At 49.4% G+C, this 25710-nt stretch overlaps 1 protein-coding gene across 2 annotated transcripts in view; it reads left to right on the top strand.

Annotated features, from left to right (window-relative positions):
- Window positions 1–25710, top strand: part of DPF3 (double PHD fingers 3) — a 257039-nt gene that overhangs the window by 159620 nt on the left and 71709 nt on the right. For both annotated transcript variants that reach the window (XR_006741071.1, XM_036432371.2), the window contains exons 6-7: window positions 3799–3877; window positions 22319–22456. Coding sequence is in view for 1 of the 2 variants with exons in the window: in XM_036432371.2 (XP_036288264.1) it covers window positions 3799–3877; window positions 22319–22456 (217 nt within the window). In the remaining variant the exon portion in view is untranslated. The remainder of the gene's footprint in view (window positions 1–3798; window positions 3878–22318; window positions 22457–25710) is intronic.

Here is a 25710-nt window from a genome sequence, read left to right on the forward strand (position 1 = left end):
CCATGTGTGAATGAGACATGGAGTGGAGTCGGTGGGCACTTCTCAGAGGGGGAAGAACTGGATTTTTTTGGGTAATCAGCTTTGAAATTTTCTGTAACAGTCTGGAAACCTTGGTCCTGTTTCTCCTACTCGTTCAATGACTGGACAAGTTGTGAACCCTCCCTGGACCAGTTTTATCAAGTGCCAAATGGGAATAATAGTATTTGCTCTAATTCATAGGTTATTGTAGGAATTAAATGAGCTAATATATGGGAAAGAGCTTCAGATGCCATAGTGCTAAGTGTTAGGGATGCATAATAATGTATGAAATGATCTTTGCTCTCAAGGATGTTGGAATTAAATTGAGGAGAAAATACAAACAGCCATGATACAATTCGAAAGCACAGGCTTTTGACTGTGCACTAACCAAATGCAGTGAGAGTTCAGAGGAAAGAGAGAGATCAACTTGGGCAGGGAGGGGAACTAATTTGTTGAGCACTTCCTGCAGACGTAGCACTATCCTCTGTGGTTTCTCACACCCTTAGTTCTTTTTCAACAACCCTGCGGTAGAGATGTTGCTCTGCCCATTTTACAGTTTAGAAAGGGAAAGCTTAGAGAAGTAACTTGTCCAAAGACACATGGCTGATATTTAAACCTGTGTCTGTGTCATTAAAGCTGATGTTGTTTTTACTCATCAAAGTGGCAAGAAGAGGATTCTTGGAGGAGTGGAATGTTAGCAGGGCTAACTTAGGGATCAGATGGGGATGGACAGAGAGGCTGGTCCAAGACAGGGATCATTAAAAATAAAGACGTGAGCTTGAGGTGAACCTAGGGGCATTGGCATCAGGTCACCATTGGATGTCAGTGGGTTTTAGATGGCAATGAATGAATGATCATGGGTTTCTGTCCTCCACTCCTTTAAAAAAAATGTTTTTATTGATTTCAGAGAGATGAAAGGAGAGGGAAAGAGGGACAGAAACATCAATGATGAGAGAGAATCACTGATCAGCTGCTTCCTTCATGTCCCCTACTGGCTATTGAGTTTCAAAGCCAGGCACGTACCCTGGTTCATGGGTCGATGCTCAACCACTGAGCAATACCGGCCAGGCCCTTCATACCTTTTGTCTGATGGGTCTAGGAGTCACACAGAGTGGACTGGGTAGGGTGATGCAGAGGTAGAACACCAGCATGTGGGTCCTTTGAGCAGTGCAGAGGTCAGTTGATGAGCTCCTGGATTAAAATGTGGACTGGAAGGGAAATGCAAAGCCCAAGATGACCCTTGAAGGAAGGAACAATAGCACTTGGATATAGAGGATAAAAGAGAAGACCGAAGATGATTGACACACGGATCCACCCGCGGACTGATTCATTTCTTTAGCAAATGTTTATTAAGTGCTTCTTGAATGGCTGGCCCCCTGCCAGGTCCTAACGACAGTTAGTTGTGGCCAAAAGAGACATGTGCTCCACCCTCAAAAGGGGGTGACAAGAAAATCATGTACACCAACACACGTGCGATGTGATGTCAGACAGTGTTAAGTGTGGGATAAAACAGGAAGCAAGGTCTGGGAAAGAGAACAATGAAGAGGGTTCGAGTGGACATATGTTGATCAGGGAGCCCGGTTGGTGTGGTTCAGTGGTTGAACATTGACCTATGAACCAGGGGGTCATGATTCAGTTATGGGTCAGGGCACATGCCTGGGTTGTGGGCTCAATCCCCAATGTGGGGAGTGCAGGAGGCAGCCAATCCATGATTCTCTCTTTATTGATGTTTCTATTTCTCTCTCAAATCAATACAAATATATTTTTAAAAAAGTTGATCAGGGAGGGCTTCTTTGAGGAGGTAGCATTTGAATAACATGAGTAAGATTCTGAGCTTGAGATATTCTGGGAGCCTAGAGAGCTACTGCCAGGAAGAATCCCTGGCATGTGCCCTCAGTGTTCCATAGCTATGACCCTCCCCCTCCCCCCTTTGCAGTTGAGTAAACTGAGGTGCAGGGAGAGTGCGGGAGCCTGCCATCACCTGGCTGGTCAGCCTTGCAGAGTGAAACGGAACCCTGGCTCTCAGCTGGGCCCTCCCCTCTCCCCTCTGAGCCTCCGGTTCCACAAAGCTCCTCCTGTCCCTGCCGGTATTTTTAGTCTCTTAAGAGCCCCTTTCCTGGGACTGCCGCTGCCTCGTCATTCTGCCTGACTTGCTTTCACTTGCTCCCGGGCGACTGTGACAGGGCTGCGGGCTGCACACGTCAAGCTGTCCCTGGCTTCACCGAGGGGGTGGGGGTGTGCGTGGGGGGGGCAAGGGCAGCTCAGGGTCACCACCCTCCATGTCATGGCGGGCAGGGAAGCCTGTCAGTGCCTCAGGGTGACTGCAGTGCGCCTCACAGCCCCCTCTTTGGGTCAGCTCCGAGTAATGAGGGCGAGGGGAGGGGGCTGCTGGCTGTCATGTGCAGAGGGTGAGGGGCTGGGAGGCAAAGGGAGGGGAAGAGCAGTGGGAGGGAGGGAGAGGGGGGTGGGGTTTTGTAATTCATGGTGGAGAGACAAGCTGAGGAGGTGGTAGCTTGTCAGGTGGTGTTGAGTGTGAAGTGTGTGTGGGGGTTAGGTGGGTGAGAGATGGAGGGGGGGGGGGAGAGAGAGAGAGAGAGACAGAGAGAGAGAGAGAGAGAGAGAGAGAGAGAGAGGGCATGCATACACAAGCAACCACCTCAGGCTTTTGACCCTGCAGTTCCCAGGGCTACTTTTCCAGGCCAGGCCCCTGGGACTTCCCCATCGTCCCTGCATTCCAGGTGGCTACCATTTTGCTTCTCATCTGCTGTGCCTTTCTCTCTGCCCCCAAAGACCCAGCAGACCCTTACCTGGGTTGGGAGTTTCCTGCTACTCATTACCAGAAAATGACCCGAAGAGGCTAAGGTGCTACACACGTGACCAACGTGGGACTTCCAGGGTTTTAAAAATAAACCTTGCTGCATTCTTGCAGTTCCTGTCCTGGGCCGCAGAGCTGCCTGCTCCTCTCTAGCTGGACTCTTCTAGCCTCGAGGCAGAGCTCAGCCCATCCCCTGCCCAGGCTGTGCCGACCCTTTCTGGAAGTGCACACGGTGCTGGTGTCAGCGGTCCAGCCTCAGGGTCTAAGGGTTCTGTCGCTGGCTGTAGGCTCACGGCAGACCACAGGAGGCCTCAGCTGAAGCCTGCCTCTGGAGTTGGCTGAGCTGGGGGAGGGGAGCTCCCTGGCCTCATGCCCTGTGCCCTGGTGCCAGGCCTGGCTGGCTCATGAGAAACTTCAGTGGGGGAGTGTGAACCAAGGGGCTTGGCCTGATAACGGTAATGATGCTTCTTGCTCCAACACGCCCATCCTCTGGTCAGCTGACGGGAGCCAGTTGGCATCTCCATTTGGTAGCCACAAAGCTGCAAGACTAAGGAGCTGGAGGAAGAGGTCCCACCAGCAGCAGGAGAGTATGGGCATTTGGTCAGCAGATGCTTTGCAGCGAGACTGTCCTGAGTTAATTTCCTGGCTCTGCACTTAGTAGCTGAGTGGCCTTACCCAAGCTACTTACCCTTTCCGGTTGCCTTGGTTTTCTGATCTGTTAAGTGGGGCCCGTAGTAGTGTCTCCCTCTGGGATCTGTGAGTAGTTGAGCGCTTTGGGGTAAGTTACCTCATTTCCCTGGGCCTTAGTTTCCCGGCATGTAAAATGGGGTTGGGACGGGCACAAATGTGATGGAAGTGGAACAAGGAGGTGCAGGCGAGGCGCTCGGGGCCTCACAGAGCACGTGCTCAGGACCTGAGGTGACGAACAGAATAACAAGCAACGTGAAACCCCAATGTCTCCCCAGGCTCGTGGCTCTGCAGGTGGCAGGAGGAGGCATGACCCCGCCTCTCAGGAAGACCACGACAAACCTTACGTCTGTGACAGTAAGTACAAGCCACGTCGCCTTCCTTCTCATGCCCCTGCCCTCACTCCTGTCCTCACCGTTCCTGTGCTTCCCTGCCTGTCAGCCCCCAGCCCCCAGCCCCAGGCGTGCTGGCTCCTCCTCTGGGACTCCCACCCCAGCTCCCGTGCCTGCACCTCCCCTCAGACATCACCTCCTCTCTGCCCTCGTGTTTCTGCATGAGGAGGGCAAGTGGGAGGCCTTGGGTGCTTGCAGTCCCCTTCTTTTAGCTTTTCTCTGTTCCTGTGTCTTTCACTGTCTCCTTAAGATCCCCTATTGCTTTCTCTGCTTCCGAGAATTACAAACAACAGCATAACTCAGAATCCTCCAACAGAAGTACTTGGTTCCTGTGGCTTTTCATTTGTTTCCCTTTAATTCCTTTTTTCTTTTCCTCCTGTCCTACACAGGGCAAGTTACGACTTCTTTACTTAGTTAATAAATGGGCCTCGATCCATCTCCAGCCTTTCTTGCCCGATTCAGAAACATCTTTTGGACAAGAGACGGCCTGGCTCCTGGGTTTGGGGTCTGCAGGCAGAGCTGGGGAGGACCGGGGGAGAGAGTGCCGGGAGCAGTGATAGTGGGTGGACCAGGGACTGGTGTCAGCGGATAGGCTTTGCTGTCAGCTGGAGAGCTTTTGTCTTTCTCACCTGCCAGAGCATTGGGTGGTGGGTTAAAAGTTTCTGCCCTAGTTATCTTCTCACTGTATCAAGCACCATCTGCTCATTCCATGGCAAGGGCAGCCCTCAAAACCGCATTCCCTGGTCCCTCTTCCCTTCCCATCTTCTCCTCTCTCTGAGGATGCTGAGCTCTGCCTTCCGGTGTCCCATCCTGGTGCAATGGTCCCTTCCGGTGTCCCATCCTGGTGCAATGGTCCCTTCCGGTGTCCCGTCCTGGTGCAGCGGTCCCTTCCGGTGTCGCATCCATCTCGTCAGTGTTTGCAGTCTCTGTGAGAGCAGGGGGAGAACTTGGGAAGATGGGGCTTAGGGGGTACTTTGGAGGTGGTGCCATTTTCCTCCTTTTTCACTGGAGTCTTGATTTAAAAAATTTGTTCTGTGGCCAGTGAGGTGACAGCTGGTTGGAGAACATTTTGTTAGAAGACCTCAAACTCCATGACCTTTACTTGGTTTATTATTTTTTTTAAATTGATCTGATTTTTGAAAGTATTACAGATGCCCCCACTCCACCCAGGTCCGCCCCATCCCACTCCACCCCCAGGCCTGCACTATGGTCTGTGTCCACGGGTTACACATATATGTATGTAAGTTCTTTGGTTAACCAACTTGGCTTCTTAACACACTGTGCAGATGACATTTGTGACACAACTGCAGGTGACATCTCTTTCCCAAAGCAACTCCATTTTAGAATGAGGGGAGAGCAGGGCCTGGGCCGGATCCTTCTTGCCGTACCAGGAGGTGCCTGCATTGGCCTGGGTCTTGCTTCCTAAATGGGGTTCATCAAAGTCCAAGCTGGCCCTGGAGAGGACCTCAGGCCCCCACTAAATGGGCTTCCCGACTGTGTCAGCAAGTTGCCAACACGAGTGCCAGCAGCTGCTTTGGAACTGGGGCTTTGCCTTGTGGTTCCTCCTTTGAAAACTTTTATTTTTATTATGTGATTTTTGTGCCACCACAGACAGTGGAATGACTTTTTGCTCTATCGCTACACCTTTCATCGGGTTCTCAGCCAATGATAGGCCCCTGTAGTCCCAGAGGTGTCCTTCACCACCTCTCAGCCCCTCTCCTCCCTCCTTTGTCATCTGCCTCCACAAAGCGCCCTTTGTGGTGTCCCTCTCTTGCCTGCCCCCCTCTTTCTGCACAAAGTGCTTGCATCACACCCTCTCCCCCATCTCCGGTGGCTTTGTTCAGGGCTCCTGATGCCATTTGCTTTTCCTGTTCCCCTCCCCGCAGGGTCTTTTCCTCCTCCTGTTTACGCTGTGGGACTCGGAGGCCTGATGACCGGCCTGATGTGGGCTTTCTGGAAGTCTCCCTGCTGGACTCCTTGGCTCTGCCCGCACAGGCACTGCCTCCCTTTCCTCTCTCGAGGGAGTAAGGTCCACCCTGGATTGCCCTTCTCTCTCTGGCTCTCTTAGGAAATTGTGTGGCAGCTCCGTGATTAATAGACTTTATTTTTATCTGGTGCCCTTCAGACATGTGATCCTTTGGGATAGAAGTGACCTTTGGAGAGGTCATGAGGCCCACTCTGCACCCCAGTACTCAGCAAGGAATGCTTTTAATAATCTCTAATGCATCCTAAGTAGAGAGGTGTCTGGTCGCCTCCTTGAATGTCCCCGGGGATGGTGTTACCATAAGCTGACCTTTCTTCCATGCTTCTAATCGTGCTCAGGGTGATTGTTTCTCGCTAACAGGAACGGAAATGTTTCTCTTCCATAGGCTCCCTTTCTTTTGTGCATCTTTCCCCATCAAACAGGTACATTGAGATTCTGTCTGTTCTGGAGGTGCTTGTACCCTCCCCCTGTAGCCTCAGTTTACCTGGGGTACATCCCCTAACCTCGGCGACGGCCTGCTCTGAATTCCCTTCCAGCACTCCCAGGGGAAGTAGCACCGAGGCTGTTTGGCTGAAAGAGTAACAGACACGCTTCCTTGTTTATCTTACACATCACTTCCTAACGCCACCCACATCTGCAGAGTGTGGAAGTGTCCGACCGCCCCATTGCACTGTGTGCCGTGACTTCCACACGGTCAGAGGTAGCTAATGCCTCTCTCTGTGCTCTTTTCGACTGATGCCTTTGATTATTTCTTTGTCCATGAATCACTCTGCATTGGGCCCTATTGAGTCTCGATAAAGACATAGAATAATATGTGACTTCAATATATAGGATTCAGTAAAGGCAATTGTAAAGACATTGCCCAATAGTAAAATTTTATTCTCCACAGATTCCTGATCGCTACCATTTTTGTATCACCTGTGGTTTGATTTGCATAATCCTCACTCCATTTTACAAGTTATTGTAATTTTGAAAATATTAGGCCACCTTGGACCTCACCACCTCCTTCCGGGTTTATGGGGAGTAGCAGTCATTTCAGATGTGATTGCATTTAACCCTTCCTGGGTTATATGTCTAAATATAGTTGCCCTGCTATGTTCTTGGCCCAAGCTTCCCTTTCAAGATGAGTGGCTGAAATATTAGCTTAGCCGTTAACTTCAGGTGATAGATAGTTTGCCTATTGCCTTTCACTCAGCCATTGGATTTATTTCATCTCAGGGAAACATTAAATCATCTGAACATAATTTATTTTTTACCCAACCCATGGCGCGTGTGTAGATGGATACTTCATTTCCCAGTCTCTATTAATTATCCTGAGCATTTACCAAGCTTAGAGATTAAAGTTCCGCTTCTTCCCTTTCAGTCTCGTGCTGAAGAAGAAGTGTTTCTCACCCACAAACAAAGCCACCGAATGGAACTTTGTGGGAAAGGTGGTCATGTTTGTCCAAGTGTGTGGCTTTGGACTGTGGGCCCAGAGATAACCTAGGTGTTTATTATAATGCAGATTCCCCGGCCTCACGCCAGACCATTTGCCTCAGAACCCCTGGGAGCAGGCTCAGGAGGACCCTGCATCTTTGAGGGGGAACTAGGAATACTCACTTTTCAGAATGACTGGTCTATTTTATCCGAATTTGAAGGTTTCTGGCCGACCGCTCAGCCCTTTTTTATTCCCTGCTTTTTGCATCTGGAAGTTCTGTTGTCTCCAGGAATTCTCCAGGCAGAGTGCCACTGGCTTGCATCACTGTTTTAGTTGGTCTCTTTAGGATCTTTCCAATCCGTTCAGCGCTGCTGTAAAACTCAGCAGTCCCATATCAAACTCAGCAATCCAGCACTTGACATTAATTAACGTAATAGCTTTAAATCCTCCTAGTATCGTTAGCCCCCTTTTATATGCGGTACGATAACTGGAGATAGACATATGAAAGGAATCCTCGGGTTTGGGCTGCTGGGATGTTTTAAAAATCGTTTCGAGAGTTTGCCTCTTCTCTTTCTGACTGGGCCTGACCTTGCGTTCTCTGTTAGCATCATCGGGGCAGGCTCCTGATGAGAGGCTTGAGTTTCCATTTTCTTTGTTCAAGGGGCATCAGAAGAAAGAAGGTGGCAGTAATGGGGTGAGATTCAGGGAGAGGAAGGACATTTTGTGTCTAAGCCTTAGCCATTTGGAGAGTAACAAAACAGGCAATTTCCCTTTTGCTGGCACAGTGGAAATGATTTGTGAAGTTCCCCCTCCCCCCAAATTAATGTTAATATGGAACATTTAACATTTACATGTTTAATTTAAAGAATATTTAAATGAGACCTACTCTTTTAACAAATTCTTAGTATACAGTATGCATTGTTGCCTACAGGTGCAGTGTTGTGTAGCAGATCTCTCTCTTTTTAAAAATATTTTATTGATTTTTTTTTTACAGAGAGGAAGGGAGAGAGAGAGAGAGAGTTAGGAACATTGATGAGAGAGAAACATCAATCAGCTACCTCCTGAACATCCCCTACTGGGGATGTGCCCGCAACCAAGGTACATGCCCTTGACTGGAATCGAATGCTCTATCCACTGAGCCAAACTGGTTTCAGCTAGAGTTTATTTCTCTTGCTGGATGCAAACTTAGGCCTGTTCCACTCTTTATTGCTATGAATTTGACTTTTTAAGATACTTCATCATTGTGGAGTCAGGCAGTATTTTTTTTTTTTTTCTTTCTGTGATTGGGTAGTGTGCTTAGTGTAATGTCCTCAAGGGTCATCCATGTTGTCACATATTGAAGAATTTCCCCTTTTCAAAGGACAAATAGAATTCCATTGTATGTACCTCCCTCATTTTCTTCCTTTTTATTCACCCGTTGGACACCTAGGTTGTTTCCACACTTGGCTCTTGTGCGTACAGCTGCAGTGAACGTAGGGGTGCTAATATCTCTTTGAGACCCTGATTTCGGTTCTTTTGAATAAATACCCAGGAATGGGATTGCTGGATCTAATTGTAGTTCTATTTTTAATTTTTTCAGGAGCCTCCGTACTGCTTCCCACAGCATCCTCACGGTTTTGCATTCTCACTGACAGTGTGCAAGTTTTCCAGTTTCTCCACATCCTCTCCAGCACTTAGTCTTTTGTTCCCAGTTTTTCCCTTGATCATGGTGATGACTCCTGCTAACGGGTGCTTACCCTGTGCAGAGCACGGGGCTAAGCATTGCACATACATTGTTTCTGTAAATCCTCACACGAACATTGAAAAGTAGGAACAGGTGACCTCACTTTTTCCGTGAAAGAAAAGCTGAGGCTCAGAGAGGTTTAGGGATTTGTCCAAGGCCACACAGCTAGTTGATGCTGAAGCTGGGATAGGGTCCTGGTTTCTCCAGGTCGGGAGCTGGCATCCCTTACGAGCTGGCCACCACAAAACTGCGGGTGAAATGTGTCCTACTGCCTGGAGTTTGGTTCTCCCCGTGAGGTGAGGCCTGGATCACGGTTGACGGTGGCTTCTTGGTGTCAGATTGGCAAGCTGGGGTCGGGTAGTAATGACAATTGCAGTGGAATGGAATGGATTATAGAATTCTGAGCCTTTTAAATTCTTCCTTCACCCTCCCACCCCCCCAAACCGAGGCATCAGGTAGATGAATGACAATAGGCTGGGAGCGTGACTTCTCTCTGAGTCACGGCCTGGGTCTGTCCACTCGGCCTCCACATCAGTTGAGAACCTGCTTCTCCTCCATCCGTACCCCACAGACATGCATTGCTGATTGGGTATGGTCTGTGACTGAAACCGGGACCTCAGTCTGCAGTATTACCTCCCTTCTAGAAACCCAGTGCAGTGACCATGTCCAGTTGGGGACAGCGGCAGAATAAGGTCTGGGGTCCCTACTTGCTCTACTTGGCTTGCTGGAGGGAGGAAGGTTATGGGGCAAAAAGCCAAGAAATCAGGATCTGGCTCTGGTTCCACCCTCAATGGCCGGGGCACCACTTTCCTCACTTGTCAGTGAGGCAGCTTCCTTTCCTGAGTCTTTGACCTTCCTGATCCACACTCCTTCCCTCCAGGGTACGCTCCTTTCTTCCCAGGCAGCGGCTTAACAATGAGGCTCCTGGGATCTCTGCCTGCGCAGGCGCGGAGGACCTGCAGGATGGGAGGGCTGTGCACGGGGCAGGCATGGCTCGCACCTAAGGCAGTCCCAGAAAAATCTGCTTGACTGCAACCTCAAAATTCCCCTCGGCTTCCCCATACCTGAGCACACAGGGAGAATCAGATGACTATTGCAGTCTTATTAAAAAAATTTTTTTGAGGGCATTAGGCTCCACATTCTCTAAGACTCATGCGCTTTCCGCTTCAAGCTGCAGTGGAAAAGCCAATAACTGCGGCCTTCAGGCTGGCTGCCCTTGTCACTGAAGGGAAGCCGGGCTCATCACTCAGTTGTCACAGCTATTATCTTGCAGGTCCTTGCGTGGGGGACGGGGGGTGGTGGGAAAGGCTCTGCGCCCCAGAAATTTGATTTGTGGAGCGTGGCCTGTGGCATGGGATTGATCCCTGGAGACTGAGTGCATTTGTTGTAGTGAAGCTGGGTCTGTTTAAATATTTAAATGCCAGCATGTCATGGACACAGGTAGGAGTGTCCCAGCAGGGCTGGCCAGCGGCAGGGCTGGGGAGAGGCTGCAGTTGCTCTTTGATGTCCTCATTTCCCTTTTTCCTTTGCTCCCACTGCCTGCCTTCCCCCTCCCGCTGGCCCCATCCTCCGGCATTTTCAGCAATCTTGCCCATTGGCCACCAAACCGATGCTTGCCTCTTCTGGGCTGCAACCCACACCCTCTTGAATTATTGTCCCATCCAGTTAGAACCTTGTTCTCAGCCAGCTGTTACTTGATGGGAACTTTGTGGCAAATGATTCCTATTAAGATGTGGATGACCAAGAAGAGGGTAGATATTAACATTTGTAGAGGTTCTTTTTAGAGTCCAGGGGAGGGAGTGGTCAGGGGTTGCTGGCTGGTGTGTCTGTGGGCTTCTCCAGGATGCCAGGCAGGTCCTTGGGGAGTGACAACATTTTGTCATATGAGTTTGTGGAAACTGGAAGGAAACCCAGAAATGTCTAACTAGTATTAATAGAAGTTTGTTTCCCTGAAGAAAATGAAGCACTTACACCATTGTTGTAGGCGGTTGCGGCCTGCCTCAGGGAAGGGTCAGTGAGACACACTAGAGAGCTTGGGAATCACAAATAAAGCCAGCTCTGTACTGAGGCAGCATTTATGCCAGGCACACGCCCAAAGAGCCTGAGAGAGAGGGCATGCTGGCCAGTCCCAAATATTTTGGGGCTGCCACACCTTAGGGCAGTGGTCGGCAAACTCATTAGTCAACAGAGTCAAATATCAACAGTACAACGATCAAAATTTCTTTTTGAGAGCCAACTTTTTTAAACTTAAACTTCTTCTACTGCCACTTCTTTTTAAAAAAATATGTTTTATTGATTTTTTTACAGAGAGAAAGGGAGAAGGATAGAGAGTTAGAAACATCGATCAGCTGCCTCCTGCACACTCCCTACTGGGTATATGCCCTTGACCGGAATCAAACCTGGGACCCTTGAGTCCGCAGGCCCACGCTCTTATCCACTGAGCCAAACAGGTTTCTGCTAACGCCACTTCTTCAAAATAGACCTGCCCAGGCCATGGTATTTTGTGGAAGAGCCACACTCAAGGGGAAGGGGCCAAAGAGCCGCATGTGGCTCGCGAGCCATGGTTTGCCGACCACTGCCTTAGGGCAACTGGTCTGACTTTTTATCTTCCTCCATTTACCTTCCCCCAAATATTGACAATTTCGTTTATTGACATTGTTTTTAATTGTAGGATTAAAAGAGAATTTATACTCTACCCTTTGAGCTAACTAAAGGCATGCTAATGTAGAACTCACTAGGATAGGAATCCAAGATACTGTCCCTACAAGGGGTGGTGGTCAGAAGATGGTTCTCCAGTCAGAAGCCCAGGGTTTGAATCTTTGCTATGTCACTTCCATGACCTTGCGCAAATCCCAAAACCTCTCTGAACCTCAGTTTCTTTTTCTGTCAAGTGCGGAAAATAAGATTAACCTTAGAAGGTTTTCAGCAGGGTTAAGGAGATTGCGTGTAAAAACAGCTCACTTCCTGGTTCACATGCTCAATAAGAACTTATTTTCTTTATACTAAGTTAAGAAAGGGTACTTATTTTGTCCCCAAGTTGTGCTCCTGGTTCTGTTCAATGCATTGGCTGCTGAAATTGTCGGGAACAGGGAAGCAATCTGATAAATTTAAATGATTAAAAATAGCTTTACTGAGCCTGGCCGGTGTGGTTTGGTGGTTGAGTGTTGACTTATGAACCAAGAGGTCATAGTTTGATTCCTGGTCAGGGCACCCTCAGAACGGGTTGTGCAGGAGGTAGCTGACCAACGATTCATCATTATTTTCTATCTCTCTCTCCCTCTCCTTTCCTCTCTGAAGTCAATAAAAATATATTTAAAAAAATAGCTTTAATGGCCCTAGCCTATTTTGCTAAGTGGTTAGAATCTCAGCTTCGATTCCTGGTCAAGGGCAAGTGCTAAGTTCATGTGGCATGGGGTCAGGTTCATGTGGGAGGCAGCCAATTGGTGTGTCTCTCTCACATCAATATTTCTCTCTCTCTCCCTCTCTCTCTCTCTCCTCCTCCTCCCTTTCTCCTCTCTCCCCTTCTTTCCTCCCTTCTACTCTTTCTAGAAACCAATGGAAAAATATCCTCGGGTGAGGATTAAAAAAAAAAAAAAAAAGAAGCTTTATTGAACATGTGTTGTGTGCTAGGCACTCTGGTAAGCACCTTATGAGAATGGACTCACCCAATTCTTACAACATTTAGATGAGGCATGAACTATTATGGCCCCCATTTTACAGACAAGGAAACTGAGATTGGGAAAATTAAGTCACATGGCCTATTAGCTGGCCCAGGAAAGTTGACCCAAGAGTTCTCCAGAAGTCTGTTACTGCTTCCCAGCAAGGCAGGAAAAAGCCCCACTAACACATCTAATGCTTTGGTTTTGGGAGTTTCCGCCTTTCTCTGCCTGGGATCCAGCATCAGGTTATATAGTATTTTGAAATGAAAGGTTTGTTGCTTATTTATGTTTTTCCAGATTTTTGTTTGTTGTTGTTTTTTAAAGCCAGAGTCACATTCACATATAGTAAATTCCTAAAATAAGCAGAATGCCCTCCTTTGATGGAGACACAGGACTTCCGGATCCTGCAGAACCAGGGTCAGAGGACGGTGGCTTTGAAAAATTGGGGTGTTGCCGAGACCGGTTTGGCTCAGTGGATAGAGCGTCTGCCTGCAGACTGAAAGGTCCCGGGTTCGATTCCGGTCAAGGGCACATCCCCAGTGGGGGGTGTGCAAGAGGCAGCTGGTCAATATATCTCTCTCATCGACGTTTCTAACTCTCTATCCCTCTCAATTCTTCTCTGGGTAAAATCAATAAAATATATTTAAAGAAAAAGAAAAAGAAAAATTGGGGTGTTACACCCCACCCCTGCTCTAGCCAATGCATTCCTATCTAGAAGAATTCAGTTTAAAATAGGCATCGGGTGGCTCTGAAGAAGAACTAGACAAGCCGCAGGAAGGCAGCTGTGGACCTGGGCGAGGGGTGTAGGCAGCCCCTGAATGGCTGCTGTGGCTGGGAGCTGTTTTTCTGTCACAGTTGGGGGAATAATTGCTTTGGGAGGCACTCAGGCCTCAGGGGACCCAGAGAAACAAAGCTGTGAGGTGTGAGAATGGAAGACGTAGCGATCATCTGATCCGACTGCCATGTTTTACCGATGTGGCAACCAAGAAAGTATGGGATTTGTCCACCCGCGTTGGTGTCAGAGCCAGGGCCAGACTCCAGGTCTGCAGAGGGCCACCCAGGCTGCTGCCTCTGGGCTTGCAAGGGTGGGGGAAGGTGCTCCCCTGGACTTGCCCAGGAGGAGCTTCTTGGTGCCTAAATGTTGTAGGAACCGGACCAATCTCCTGTACTGGTGGAGCCCTCATTGGCTCTTGAGAAAAGCCATGACATTTAAAAGTCATAGGCATTGCCCAGCTGGTGTGGCTCAGTGGTTGAGCATCGGCCCATGCACCAAGAGGCCCCAGTTCGATTCCTGGTCAGGGCACATGCCCGGCTTGTGGGCAGGTGTGCAGGAGGCCAATTGATGTTTCTATCTCTTCCCTCTCCCTTCCTTTCTCTCTAGAAGAAATAAAAACGTAGTCAATAAAAAAATCTTTACAAAAAGTAAAAAGTCATAGGGATTGACAGTACCCTGAGCACCCAAGGATTTTGTCCCCAGCTGAGCCATGGCAGGGCTTTATCACTTGGGGCTCCTCCCCACTTGGGGGGTTGGTGGTAGGCAATCCCCCAGCCCCTAAATGGTTGAGCAGAGAGGATTGTCTCGCAGGCTTGGGGAGATGCAGATGTCTCTGAACCAGTCTGGTAGGGTGCGATTATCCTGTCAAAATGGCCTCTCGTTTTATCTGTGTCAGCCCCAGAAGGATATAGGGTTCCACCCAGAGAGGCTGAAAGGAAGAGCATTTGATGGGGGGGGGGGATGATTGTGGAGGGATGGGCAAGATGCAGGACCTGACAAGGGAGGCGGTGTGCCTTCCCCATCCTGAGTCCCGAGGAACGTAAGGACAAATGGCTCCCAGGGAGCGAGAGCCGGGGAGGGCTGCAGTCCTTGTACCCGCACAATGGCCAGGCAGGGTCGGCAGGGCACACATCCCCAGCTGCCCTCATCTCACCCGCCATTCTCCTGCTGGTGCCTCCTGCTGGCCAAACTCCATCAGAAGCAGAGGGCAAGAGCTGTGTGTACAGATCAACTCCAGGCACAGAGCTTGGCAGATAGAGAACGACTAAGCACATCTTTAGTCACGTGCTTCAAAAGCAGCACAGACTTGAGTTCAATGCTGGCCCTGCTATTTATCGAGTTGCTTCCATTCCCTCAGCGTCCATGACCTCATCTGTAAAAGGGGGTGCTGATCCTCACCTTGTGACCTGTCGTGAGATTCAGTGTCAGAATGTGCACCTGCTTGCATGTGCGGTGCTTTGGAGGCACCGGCTGTAACAGGCATGGCCGGTGGGCTTCACGGAAGCGCTGCGGCGAGAGGGAAGTGACCTCCTCGGGGCTGTATCTGAGTGCCACAGGGTAGAGCTGGAAATGAGATGCGGCCCCGTGGCTCCCGAGGCCCAGGCTTTGTCTCTCGGACGCTCATCCCGTAATTGCTTTCAGTCGCTGCTTTCAGTCTCTCGGAAACCACTGGCTCAGATACCCACTGCGTGCTCCAAGTTGGGCTGATGAAAATGTGCCAGAGTCATTAAGTTATCAGTGGGGAAGGCGGCCGCTTCTCCTCCGCAGGAAGGATTCTGCTGTCTGCTGCAGCAGGCTTTGTTCACACAAACTGCCCCTGGTTCTCCCTCCTCCTCTTCCCTCCCTCCCTCTTCCCTTCCTCCTCTCCTCCCCAAGACAGGGAGTGAGTGGGGTCGGGTTGGAGCGGGTGGCATGCTGTAAATATTCCGGGGCAACACTGAAGGTATTCATAACTCCAGGCGGGAGGTCCTGCCTGGAGAATCCAGCTCCGCATGGGGAGGTGGGCAAGCACTATTTCTGCAGCCTGACAGATGGATCCGCTCCGGGGGAAGGAGAGAGGGGAAGGCGAGCTGGACCTTCCTCGCTGTCACAGCCATGCCTCTCCATGTGCCTCATGCCAGGAGCACGCAGCCCGGGAGCGTGCTTGCCAAGGGGAAGAGGAGGGCCTTGGGTGGTGAGCAGGCAGGTGGGCCGGTCCCCGGGGCGATGGCTTCAGAGGTGCGTGACGCCAAGGAGTTGGCCCTGGGGAAGGAGATGGGCGGGAGCGTGGGGGTGCAGCCCTGTCTGGATGCTTCAGCAGTCTTGGGGCTCCGTCTGATTCTGCATGACAGATCATTCCAGAGTGAGATTGCTGACATGATAAAAGGAGAGCAGATGGTTCTAATACTTTATTTCGGATGTATCCCTCTCCCGTTCTCTTTTTCTTTGCAACTCCATCACCCAGACTTCAGAGGAGAAAGTACTAAGAGCCCCCCCCCCCCCCCTTTTGGGTTTATTTCCTTTGCCGATCCACTTTGATGGCGGCGGTGATAACAATAGCTGACAACTCACTGTGAGCCAGGCACTGTTGAAATGAGTTCTCTCACGTAGCCCTCACCACTGTGACGTAGGTGTGCTGTCGTGATCAGCCCAGAGAGGATGCTGTAGCTCAGAGAGGTTTAGCAGCTCCCCCAAGATCGCACAGCCAGCCAGTCGCAGCAGAGCTGGGATCTGAATCCAGGCTGTTCAGGTCCAGCATGGCCACTTACCCCTGTAGATCCTGGCCCTCTGAGGCAGGGCCGACCCCAGAGCAGGGCCAGAGCAGCTGTGGTGCTGACAGGACCACTGCTGCGTGGCTAACCACTCTGGCCAGATTTCCAAGGTTACCTCCGGGGGAGGGGGATTTTACTTCTGACTCAGGACTGATTGGGCCCTGCGAGGGGTCATCGTGGCAGCAATTACGTTAGCAGGCTGGCGGTTTGACATAACCAGCCCCAGCTCTCCTTCCCGGGCCCCCGCAGGTTTCCAGAACCAGCTGCCATTTTGCGGGGCCTAGTGCAAAATGAAAACGAGAACCCCTTTGTTTATAAAGAATTATTAAGAATTTCAAGATGGGGACAGGAAAGCATGAAACCAAGTGTGAGGTCCTTCTGAGCCGGGGACCTTGTCCGAATGCGCAGGTCACACACCCATAAGTGGTCCGCGTGGCAGGGAGAGAGGATGAAATACAGAAGGCGATTCTCCTTCTCTTCCAAGCCAGTCCGTCAGGATTTCCAAGGCATTTCTTCTCATCTCAATGCAGCAGTCTGATCTGGATGCAGCTCAACCATAATAAATCTTAGCAACCTCTTGTCCCCAGGATGAAGTCATTCCAAGGACTGGAACTTGGGTCAGCAGCTTCCTTTTGGGGTCAGGCATCTTGCTTCATTATCTCTAATCCCTTCTAACCCTGACTTTCTTATCCCCTCTCCTCCCCCTTCTCTCTCCCCTGAGCCCATGATCCTGCACAAGGAGCTACTCCGTAAAGCAGCGGTTGCCAGCCGGTCATCCCCTCACCCACCCTGGTCCCACAGGGCCATCCGCCATCAGCCTCACTCTTTCCCTTCCACAGCCATGCTGGAAGGGACAGTCTGTTGGGCGCATCACTGCTTCCTCCTTCCCAGGAGCTCCCTATTCTCTCCTCCCCTTCCACAAGGTTGCAGGTTCCCTGTGCATTAAGCTCACCTACTTGCTAAACCCAATGGTCTCTTCGCAAGCCCCATTTTTCTTGATCCGTAGGCATCTGACACTGTTCTGGCTCTGCCTCTGCCTGTGTGCACAGGTCTGCTCGTCTGTAGGCTGGGGGAGATTGCTGTGAGTGGATGTACTTGAAGCATTGGAGCAGGCCTGGGACATGGCACTCACTCGGTAGTTAGCCAGGATTGGTGGTATGGCTACTGTCCTCTGGAAAGCCTACTCCTCCGTGTAGCTGACTGCTGTGCGAGTCTTTCTTAACTACCTTGTGAGACACCAGTTTTTCTTTTTCTACCTAACTCTTACAAACCACGGTTTTCTGAGATCTATCCTGTGTTCACACCTTTCATCTCTTCCCCCATTATCTCTCTTCTCCATGTCCATCACTTATTTCACCACCCTGCTAACTCCAAAATCCATAACACTCTCCCAAGCTTTGGGTATATAAGCCAGTCCCAGACCAAACTCATTCTCTTACCACATTGCCCGACTCAGAAACATGGGTGTTTCTATTTGTCCCTTTAACTGATATTGAGTGCTGGCCGTGAATCAGGCCCCATACTGCTCCTTGGGAATGTCAGACAGTGTGCAAACACACAGGGGCTGCCATGCTCCCAGCCGGCGGGAGGGACACACATGGGTACATGATTAGTTCTGGGAAGGTAACAAACCGGCATCCTAATTTTGATTGGAAGAACCAAGATCTGAAGGATATGAAGGCATTAACCAGGCAACTTGGGGGTGGGAGACAGTTTAGGCAGAGGAAAAAGCTTGTGCCAGTGCTCTGTGCTGGAAATAAAAATATTGAAGAAATGGAAAGGCCAGTGAGTGGGAGGGGATGGCTGAGGAGGTGAAATGTGGCATCGGATGAGGCAGGGAGATGGGAAGAGGCTGAGAAGGTGGGTGGGGCTGGGAGGTGGATGAGGCAGGGGAGGAAGGCTGTGTTAGTCTCTCTCGGCATCTCCTTGCTGTTTAAACGGACTCCTTTCTGCCAGATTCTCTCTCTTCAAACCCTCTTTCCTCCTGAGGCTGCATTGTCTCACACGTAGAAAATTAAAATAGGGTCCCTCAGTAGGTCCCCGGTGTTTGCGAGGGAAGATGGCTGAGCAGGTGCTAAGTCTGTGCTGTCTGTGTGTCGGTCGCCCATCGCAGGAGTAGTTTTCAGAAAACTTGTAATTGATCAGAACATTTCAGGAAAGTGGAGGATAGACAGTGCAGAGACATCCACAGATGAAGTAGGAACCTTCCGATCACTGAGGGCAGAATTGGGTGAAGAGGATGGTGTTCCCACGCGTCACAGTGCCCGCAGGTTACTGAAGACTTTGCCATATTGGATTATATACGCTGCACAGGTGAAAGCAGTCTGACAGATTTGACTGGAAAAAGCAATCAGGTTGAAAACAGGTGCTGTGCTTTGTCTGCTTGGTGATATCCTGCTCCTCTCTCAGCCACAGGGCATCCCACCTCCTCTGGAAGCCACCCCCACCCCTCAGGCCCAGGTGCTGGCCCTCGTGGCAGGGTGCGTGATTCCCTCGGTGCATTTATCCCGCCTTCCTGCTTCCCTGGCTTGTACGCTTGCTCTGCTAGACTTTGAGCTGCTTGAAGGAGGGGAGTGGGGCTCATTTAATTCTTCTTTTTCTGGTGCCACATGCCTGCCCCTCCATGTTAGATGGTTAATAGTGTTTTTTTGTTTTGTTTTTGTTTTTGTTTTTTGAAATGAGATGGTAGAAGCAGGTGAGGGGAAAACGAAACTCCATCTGGAGAGCCTAAATATAGGGGGCATGGGAAAGGGGTCTGGTTTCCAGGACCTTGTGCTGCCCAAATCTTTTATTCTAATAGTGACCACAGGTCTCAGGGCAGCCTCTCACTGTCCTCGCCTGCCACTGCCATCCAGGGCAGGCAGAGTCAAGCCTAAATATACCAACCTTCTAGCAGAGTGCTTTTCAAATGTTAGCATGCATCGCCTGGTGGGCTGGTTAAAACCCAGACCACCAGGCTCCACCCCAAGACCCTGAGTCAGAAACTCTGGGATGGAACCCACGAATTTGCATTTCTTACAAGTTCCCAGGTGATGCTGATGGTGCTGGTGTGGGGACCACTCTGAGACTCAATCTTCTAGCAAAAGGCTTTGCTCTAAACGTCCTTACTCTCCGTGGTGTTGGGGAAGGAGATATGGGAATCTTTTGGCTTCATTTTGGTTTTGCAGGTTTCAAGGACTATTGGTATGAGATTAGTGTGGATAGTTGCATCAGATTCTACACACTTACCCTCTCCCCCACTCTAGGCTTTTCTACAAAGTGTTTCTGTGTTCATTCATCAACTATTCAGTGGATATGTTTTGAAGGTGTAATGCATGCATGGCTACATATGAGGTGGAATTACTGACATCAAGATGGGATCATTGTGAAACTGTCCTTAAGAGAGGCCCTCTAGTACAGATATAACTAATTCAAGGAGTCCAAAGAAGAGATGCCTGCTTGGATGGGTAGTGAATTCCCATTGTTGGACGTGGTCCAGGGCAGCCTTCTAGAGTATTCATGGGAATAAAACGATTTGATAGGTAATTAGACCAAATAGTATTGAGATCCTGAAATTCTGTGATTAAGGAAGACATTGGTAATTGACATAACAAAATGGCAGAAATTAAATGCTGAGGGGTTTATAGAGGGAGACCTGCAGGCAGCTGAGGTTTCCCCATGTAAATACTGATACTATCATTCTTATTTTAATCAACATTTATTTCTTACCATCAGTATACTTGGTGATGAAATGGATTTATATCTAATGACCCGTAATTTGCTGTTCATTGACCTCATGACATTTAAAATGTTAACTAGGAAAAGCCACAAGCAAGCCCAGAGTACGCCCCAGGGACCTCTTAGGTCCCACTTCCTGAGGCAAATGGAATTGAGATGTGTAGTACCATTAAAAAAAATTTTTTTTGCAATATTTACAGCAGGGAGAGGGAGATAATGTAAGTAGCCAATTGTAGGACTTAAATGCATAGTCACTAGGTCACCAGCTTGAATTGCAGACCCTCACCTTACTAAGAAAGTTAAACCAATGGCCACATTCTGTAGTGTGAGGCAAGGGTCCAAGTCCCCCTGGAGGGTTTGGTACTAATGGCATGGCAGACCAAGCCGACACCTCTCACCCCTCACTGCCATCTATTGGAAATCTTTTATGTACTGGGTACTAAGTGAGATAGTTTACAAATATGACCTATAAATCCTTTAACCATCCTTCATGGTAAGTAGTACTGTCATCATTTTCAGATCAGAAAGGAGGCACAGAGAGATTATATGTCTTGTCTAATTTCTCTCAGCAAAATTCCTCAAGTCAACATAGCCGTAGGTGTAAAATGCAATATTAGTGAATAGAATGCTGCAGTGTGTCAAATGGCTAATCCACTCTGACCAAATGGAGTGCATTCTTGGTTCAATAGTAGGAAACATTAGGAAATCAACATAATTCACTATCAACAAATCAGAGTCATATATGAGTAGGTGCTGAAGGAGCAGTCAATAGAATTCAATAATAGAGCTCTAAAGCAGGACTAAGAGAAACTACTTAAATGTAATAAAGACTAAAAATTAGCCACGTATTTTATTCGAATAAGTGAAACACTAAGTCCAATGGCATTAAAATAGGGAAATCTTGCTTTTGCTATTTTTAAGTGTCGGGTTAGTGCTTCTCACAAACTAATTAAGCTAAGAAGATAAAATAGTTTGTACCAATATGAGAAAGAAGAGATGACAGCTTTTCCCCCCCTAATGGTTATAATACCTGAAAAAACTAAGAGAATTTAGTAAGAAAAGAAACTACTAGAAATAATAAAGGAATTGGGTAAGATGGCTGGAAACAGCTTCTCTATGCTATGGAGGTCACACAGCTGGTCAACTTGGGCACCTGGAACTAGCATTTGAACCCAGGTCTGACGATGAAGTCTGTACTCTTTTTACCTTACTCAATATTTACACTCACTACTATAACACAGTCATATGTAAAGAGTCTCTTAAAGCTCGAAACTTCAGATTTTCCCGCAGATCGGCGGGCTGGGGGTGGGGGTGGGGGTGGGAGGTGGGGTTGGGACGGTGATTGGCTCTGCTGGGGAAAGGTGGAGACCTGATGTGAGGGTTGGCATAGGATTTTTACTAGAAGACACTGGAGGCTTCTGCTACCAGCAGTGTCATTCCTCTAAGAGCTGAGATATTGTTGGGTGAGGTTGGGGGTGGTGATCTGGTCTTAAGTTATGTAGCCAGACTTCTCAGATACTGAACATTTAACCAATAGAACTGCCCCCTCTTTCTTCTTGGACGTATTTATGTTGCTTATTGCCCTTGTCTCAGAGTGTCCATTTGAGAAGTAGTGCTTGCAAGGACACATTAGAGATTTGGAGTACCGGGATGCCAGGGCATCAAGGGCATAAGCTCTTGGTTGCCCCACATCTACCAAACATGCCTTGGCTTCGTGGTTTCCATGATGGAAATGGAACATGAAATCACTGAGTGATACATCAAGAATGTTATCCAGATTAAGCATTTCTGCTTCAGGCAGAGCCAACCGCAGGAAGGTGGATGAAGTAATGCACAGGGATCCAGGAGTCCTGGGTTCTAGTGGCTCTGCCACAACTAGCTGTGTGTTCCCAGGCAAATCACTTAGCCTTGCTGGGCCTCACTTGCTCTATCTGTGCCATGGGGTGTTGGACTGGATAGACTCCCAGTCCAACCTTCAGAGTTAAAACAATCATCACCATTACCATGTTCTAATGCCTTGCGTAGAGATTACCTCATCGCCAACAACCCTATGAGGTAAGTACTATTATCCCATTTTCCCTCCGAGAAGCAGGCCCAGGGAGGGTAAGTGACTTGCCTAGGGTCTTACAGCTAGGAAATGATGGCGCTCTCACCCAACTTGCACCTTCTACTTCTGTGGTTTTGCTTTACACGGACCCATTTTGTTATAGTGGTTTTGGTCCTGTCCAGGGAGTAAGGGATTGGGGGTGGCAAAAACTTTCCTAAAGGAACCCCGGCTCAGGAATGGGTGGATGAGAGTCACTACCTGGGAGAATGATGGCAGTGGCTATAGAGGTTGCTGACATTTGTGTTTTTCCTTTCTTTCCTCTTTCCCTCTCTAGTCTGTGGCAAGCGCTACAAGAACCGACCAGGACTCAGCTACCACTACGCTCACACTCATCTGGCCAGCGAGGAGGGGGATGAAGCTCAAGACCAGGAGACCCGGTCCCCACCCAACCACAGAAATGAGAACCACAGACGTGAGTTCCCAGCTTTTGGGCTGGGGCAGTTTATGAAGTGGGTGGGCAGGGCCGTGGAGCATTCCTTTAATTACCTGTTGCATCTTCTGGTCATGACCGTGGGTTGATCTCAATGTCCTGTGGTGGGTTGGCTCTTTCAACTCAGCCTCAGCTGCCCTTGTGGGTCAGCTGTGTCCTAGGCTGAGAGTGAACTGGGCTGGGGTGGCACAGCAAGCTCTGCTCTCCGAGGAAGGAAGGTGAGTGTTAAGGCAGAAGGGAAATGTCCTCACCTGGCCATTGCACCTCTTCCTCAGCTCCAGACGATCCCTTCACAGCTGCTGACCTGAGCATATCCCTCGGCTATGTCAGTTCATACAGATACTCCAGATGTCTCCTCGGCCACCAAGAGATGTAGAAGATTCTTGATTTATTGTCTTGCCTGTTATAGGGTCTACAATTTTGGTACAGAGTTCTCCTTCCTTAGACATACTGCCCTGGAGCCTCCGTGCTTTGTCTGAGTGCTCAATCAGCAAACATGATCTGAGTGCACTTGGTATTTGGGATGTTGGGCTCGAAGACCCCAAATGATCCCTGAGATTTGTTTTTTTAATTTCTATTCTTTCTTTCCTCAACATCCAGTTAATGGTTTAGGGAGTCAAAAAGGGCTTAGCATTCACCTTTTGACTTGCCTCTTTAGCATTCCTTTTGGGATAGGATAATGGAACCTTGAGGACTTACTTTAAGATGTGGGCATTCTAAGATCTTTAGGTAAACAATAATTTTGGACATGCCATGCGTTTTCTATCCCCCCCCCCCCCCCCCCACACACACACACAAGATTGGCTGACAGGCGGTCTTAAAGTGAATAATTCAGTGTAATTAAAGGGATCAGACAGACCTTTAAAAATATTCAGACTTTAGGATTTGAGAGTGATTGCTCTACATTTCAGGCAATTGATGTTTATTGGCTGCCTTCACCAAATATTTGAAATAATTTACATAATCCTTGGCCAAGACCTTTCTTCAGCTAACCCCCACCCCACCTTTCCCATGTCACATTGCCTTCTGTGTGATTTTGCTCAGGCTGCAATAACAAAGTACAACAGAGTGGGTGGCTTACAGGACACAGATTTATTTTCTTACAGTTCTGAAGGCTGAAGTCCCAGATCAATGTGCTGGCAGGGCTGGGTTTTCCCGGGGCCTCTCTCCTTGGCTTGTGGATGGCTGCCTTCCTGTTGCTCTGCACCTGGCCATCCCTCTGTGCACGTGCACCTGCTGTCTCTGTGTGTGGTCTCCATATTTCCTGTGTTCATAAAGACACCAGTCAGATTGGATTGGGGCCCTCCTAACAGTTTTATTTGAGCTCTTCTTCTTCTTCTTCTTCTTCTTCTTCTTCTTCTTCTTCTTCTTCTTCTTCTTCTTCTTCTTCTTCCTCCTCCTCCTCCTCCTCCTCCTCCTCCTCCTCCTCCTCCTCCTCCTCCTCCTCCTTCTCCTCCTCCTCCTTCTCCCTCTCCTTCTCTTCCTCCTCCTTTTTTTTCTTTTTCTTTTTCTTTTAGCTTTTCTTCTTGAATCACCTCTTTACTGGCCCTGCCTCCAAATATTTATAATCACTTCCTGAGACATTGGCTTTAACATATGAATTGTGGGGGACACAGTTCGGCCCCTAAAACCTTCCCTTCTTACTAGCTTTCAGGGTTCCAGACTTGTGTGTTTTCTTTCCTAGTGGTGTATGGACAGAGCTGGGAAAGCAGCTTCAGCTCCAACCTTCTCTCTGGGGTGAGGTTTCTGTGGTCCAGTCACCCTTGCCGTTCAGAAAGGAAAATATTTGCATTTCCATGTGTCTCCTCTTATCCCTTCTCTCATCTGAGTGGCCAAGGTGTAGCTATTGTCTTCTCTCAGGAGGAGGCTGGGAGTGACTTTGATTGGGTTGCTGTCTGGAAAGCATTTCTTGGCCCTGGTTGCTCTCTTTCAAGTATTTATTAGGTTGCCATTATTTCTCCGTCCTCCAGTGCTGGCTTATCTCCTTGACCTCTCCTCTCCAAGACCAGGCTTTTGTTCTTGTGTGGAGGTGCTTTCCTCACATGAAGGGGCTGGAATGCTTTCTTCTGTCTCTCTTGTGTGTGTGCACAGTGATGGCCACAGCGGGGGAAGGCTCCTTGGGCCCCTCCGGTATATTGCAGGCCCTCAGTGGATGGAGACAGCCTCCTTAGCTCCAGGCTGTTGACTTCGGAGATGGGCCCTTGCATGGTTTTCTCTGTCCCCCAGGATTTCCTCACACACTATCTGGGGTCAGTGTCTCCTGCCTCCTCATGCCCTCACCTTGAGACCAGATGGCTTTGTTCAACAAGGAAACTGTGTCTTCCCTCCCTCCTTCCTTCCAGATGGAGACACTTCCTAACACATCTCATCCTGACGCTTGTTCTCTTCTTCCTGTGGGTCTGTTAGTGAGCACACAGCTCCAGCCCTTCTGAACCTTTCTCTTCCTTCCCTTTTTGCCTGTGAGGAATGGGTTCTTCAAAAGGGTCATCCGCCTACCCAAGGATTTGAAACTGCAGAGAAAGGAATAACGCTACCTGGGCTCCTCTCACAAGGAAGGTTCCAGAAGTCTCACAAACACCTTTTTAATGACATCTCCTCTCAGCGCCCCCTTTGTGATCGACCTCAATTTGACTACTGGGTAGGGCGGGGCAGGAAGGCCTTCCATGTCCACAGAAGCCGTCCTTTTCCTCTTCCCCCATTTCCCTGGATGAATCTGAAAGACAGCAATTTCCCCCAGATTCTCCGCACCACACTGGCCCCCCATCAGCGTGCTGCGCCGAATGTGTGCTCGGTTTCCTCCGCATTCCCCCAGTGAGCGGCCCCCAACCATTTTCTCGGGAGCACTAATTGCCAGCATCCTTAATACCCAGTCATTAGCTGCTCCCACTGCTTGCGGTGGGGGTGGGCTCCCATCCGTCCTGCCCCTAAATGCCACTGGGGCTGTGTGGTGAATCGAATGTGACAGCTCTGCAGCATCCTGAGGTCTCAGCTCTGTGATCCTCCCTTGGCAGGGCTTGTGGAGTGGGGGAGGGAGGCAGGGGAGCTTAATCCTGGAGGCTAATCTGCAGTCCCTCAGGAACCGGTCTGGACGCTGGACGCCAGTGTGGTGGGAATGCTGACTTTCCCCTCTTTAGCCTGACCCGAGCTGCTGGTGAGCACAGGCCTCTCGGAGAGACAGCCCTACAGACGCAGGCGATTCTAGGGCCCCGGGCAGCTGGCTTGCACCACCTGCAGCA

This window comes from Pipistrellus kuhlii, unplaced genomic scaffold (assembly GCF_014108245.1).
Source record: "Pipistrellus kuhlii isolate mPipKuh1 unplaced genomic scaffold, mPipKuh1.p scaffold_m20_p_1, whole genome shotgun sequence".
Lineage (NCBI taxonomy): Eukaryota > Metazoa > Chordata > Mammalia > Chiroptera > Vespertilionidae > Pipistrellus > Pipistrellus kuhlii.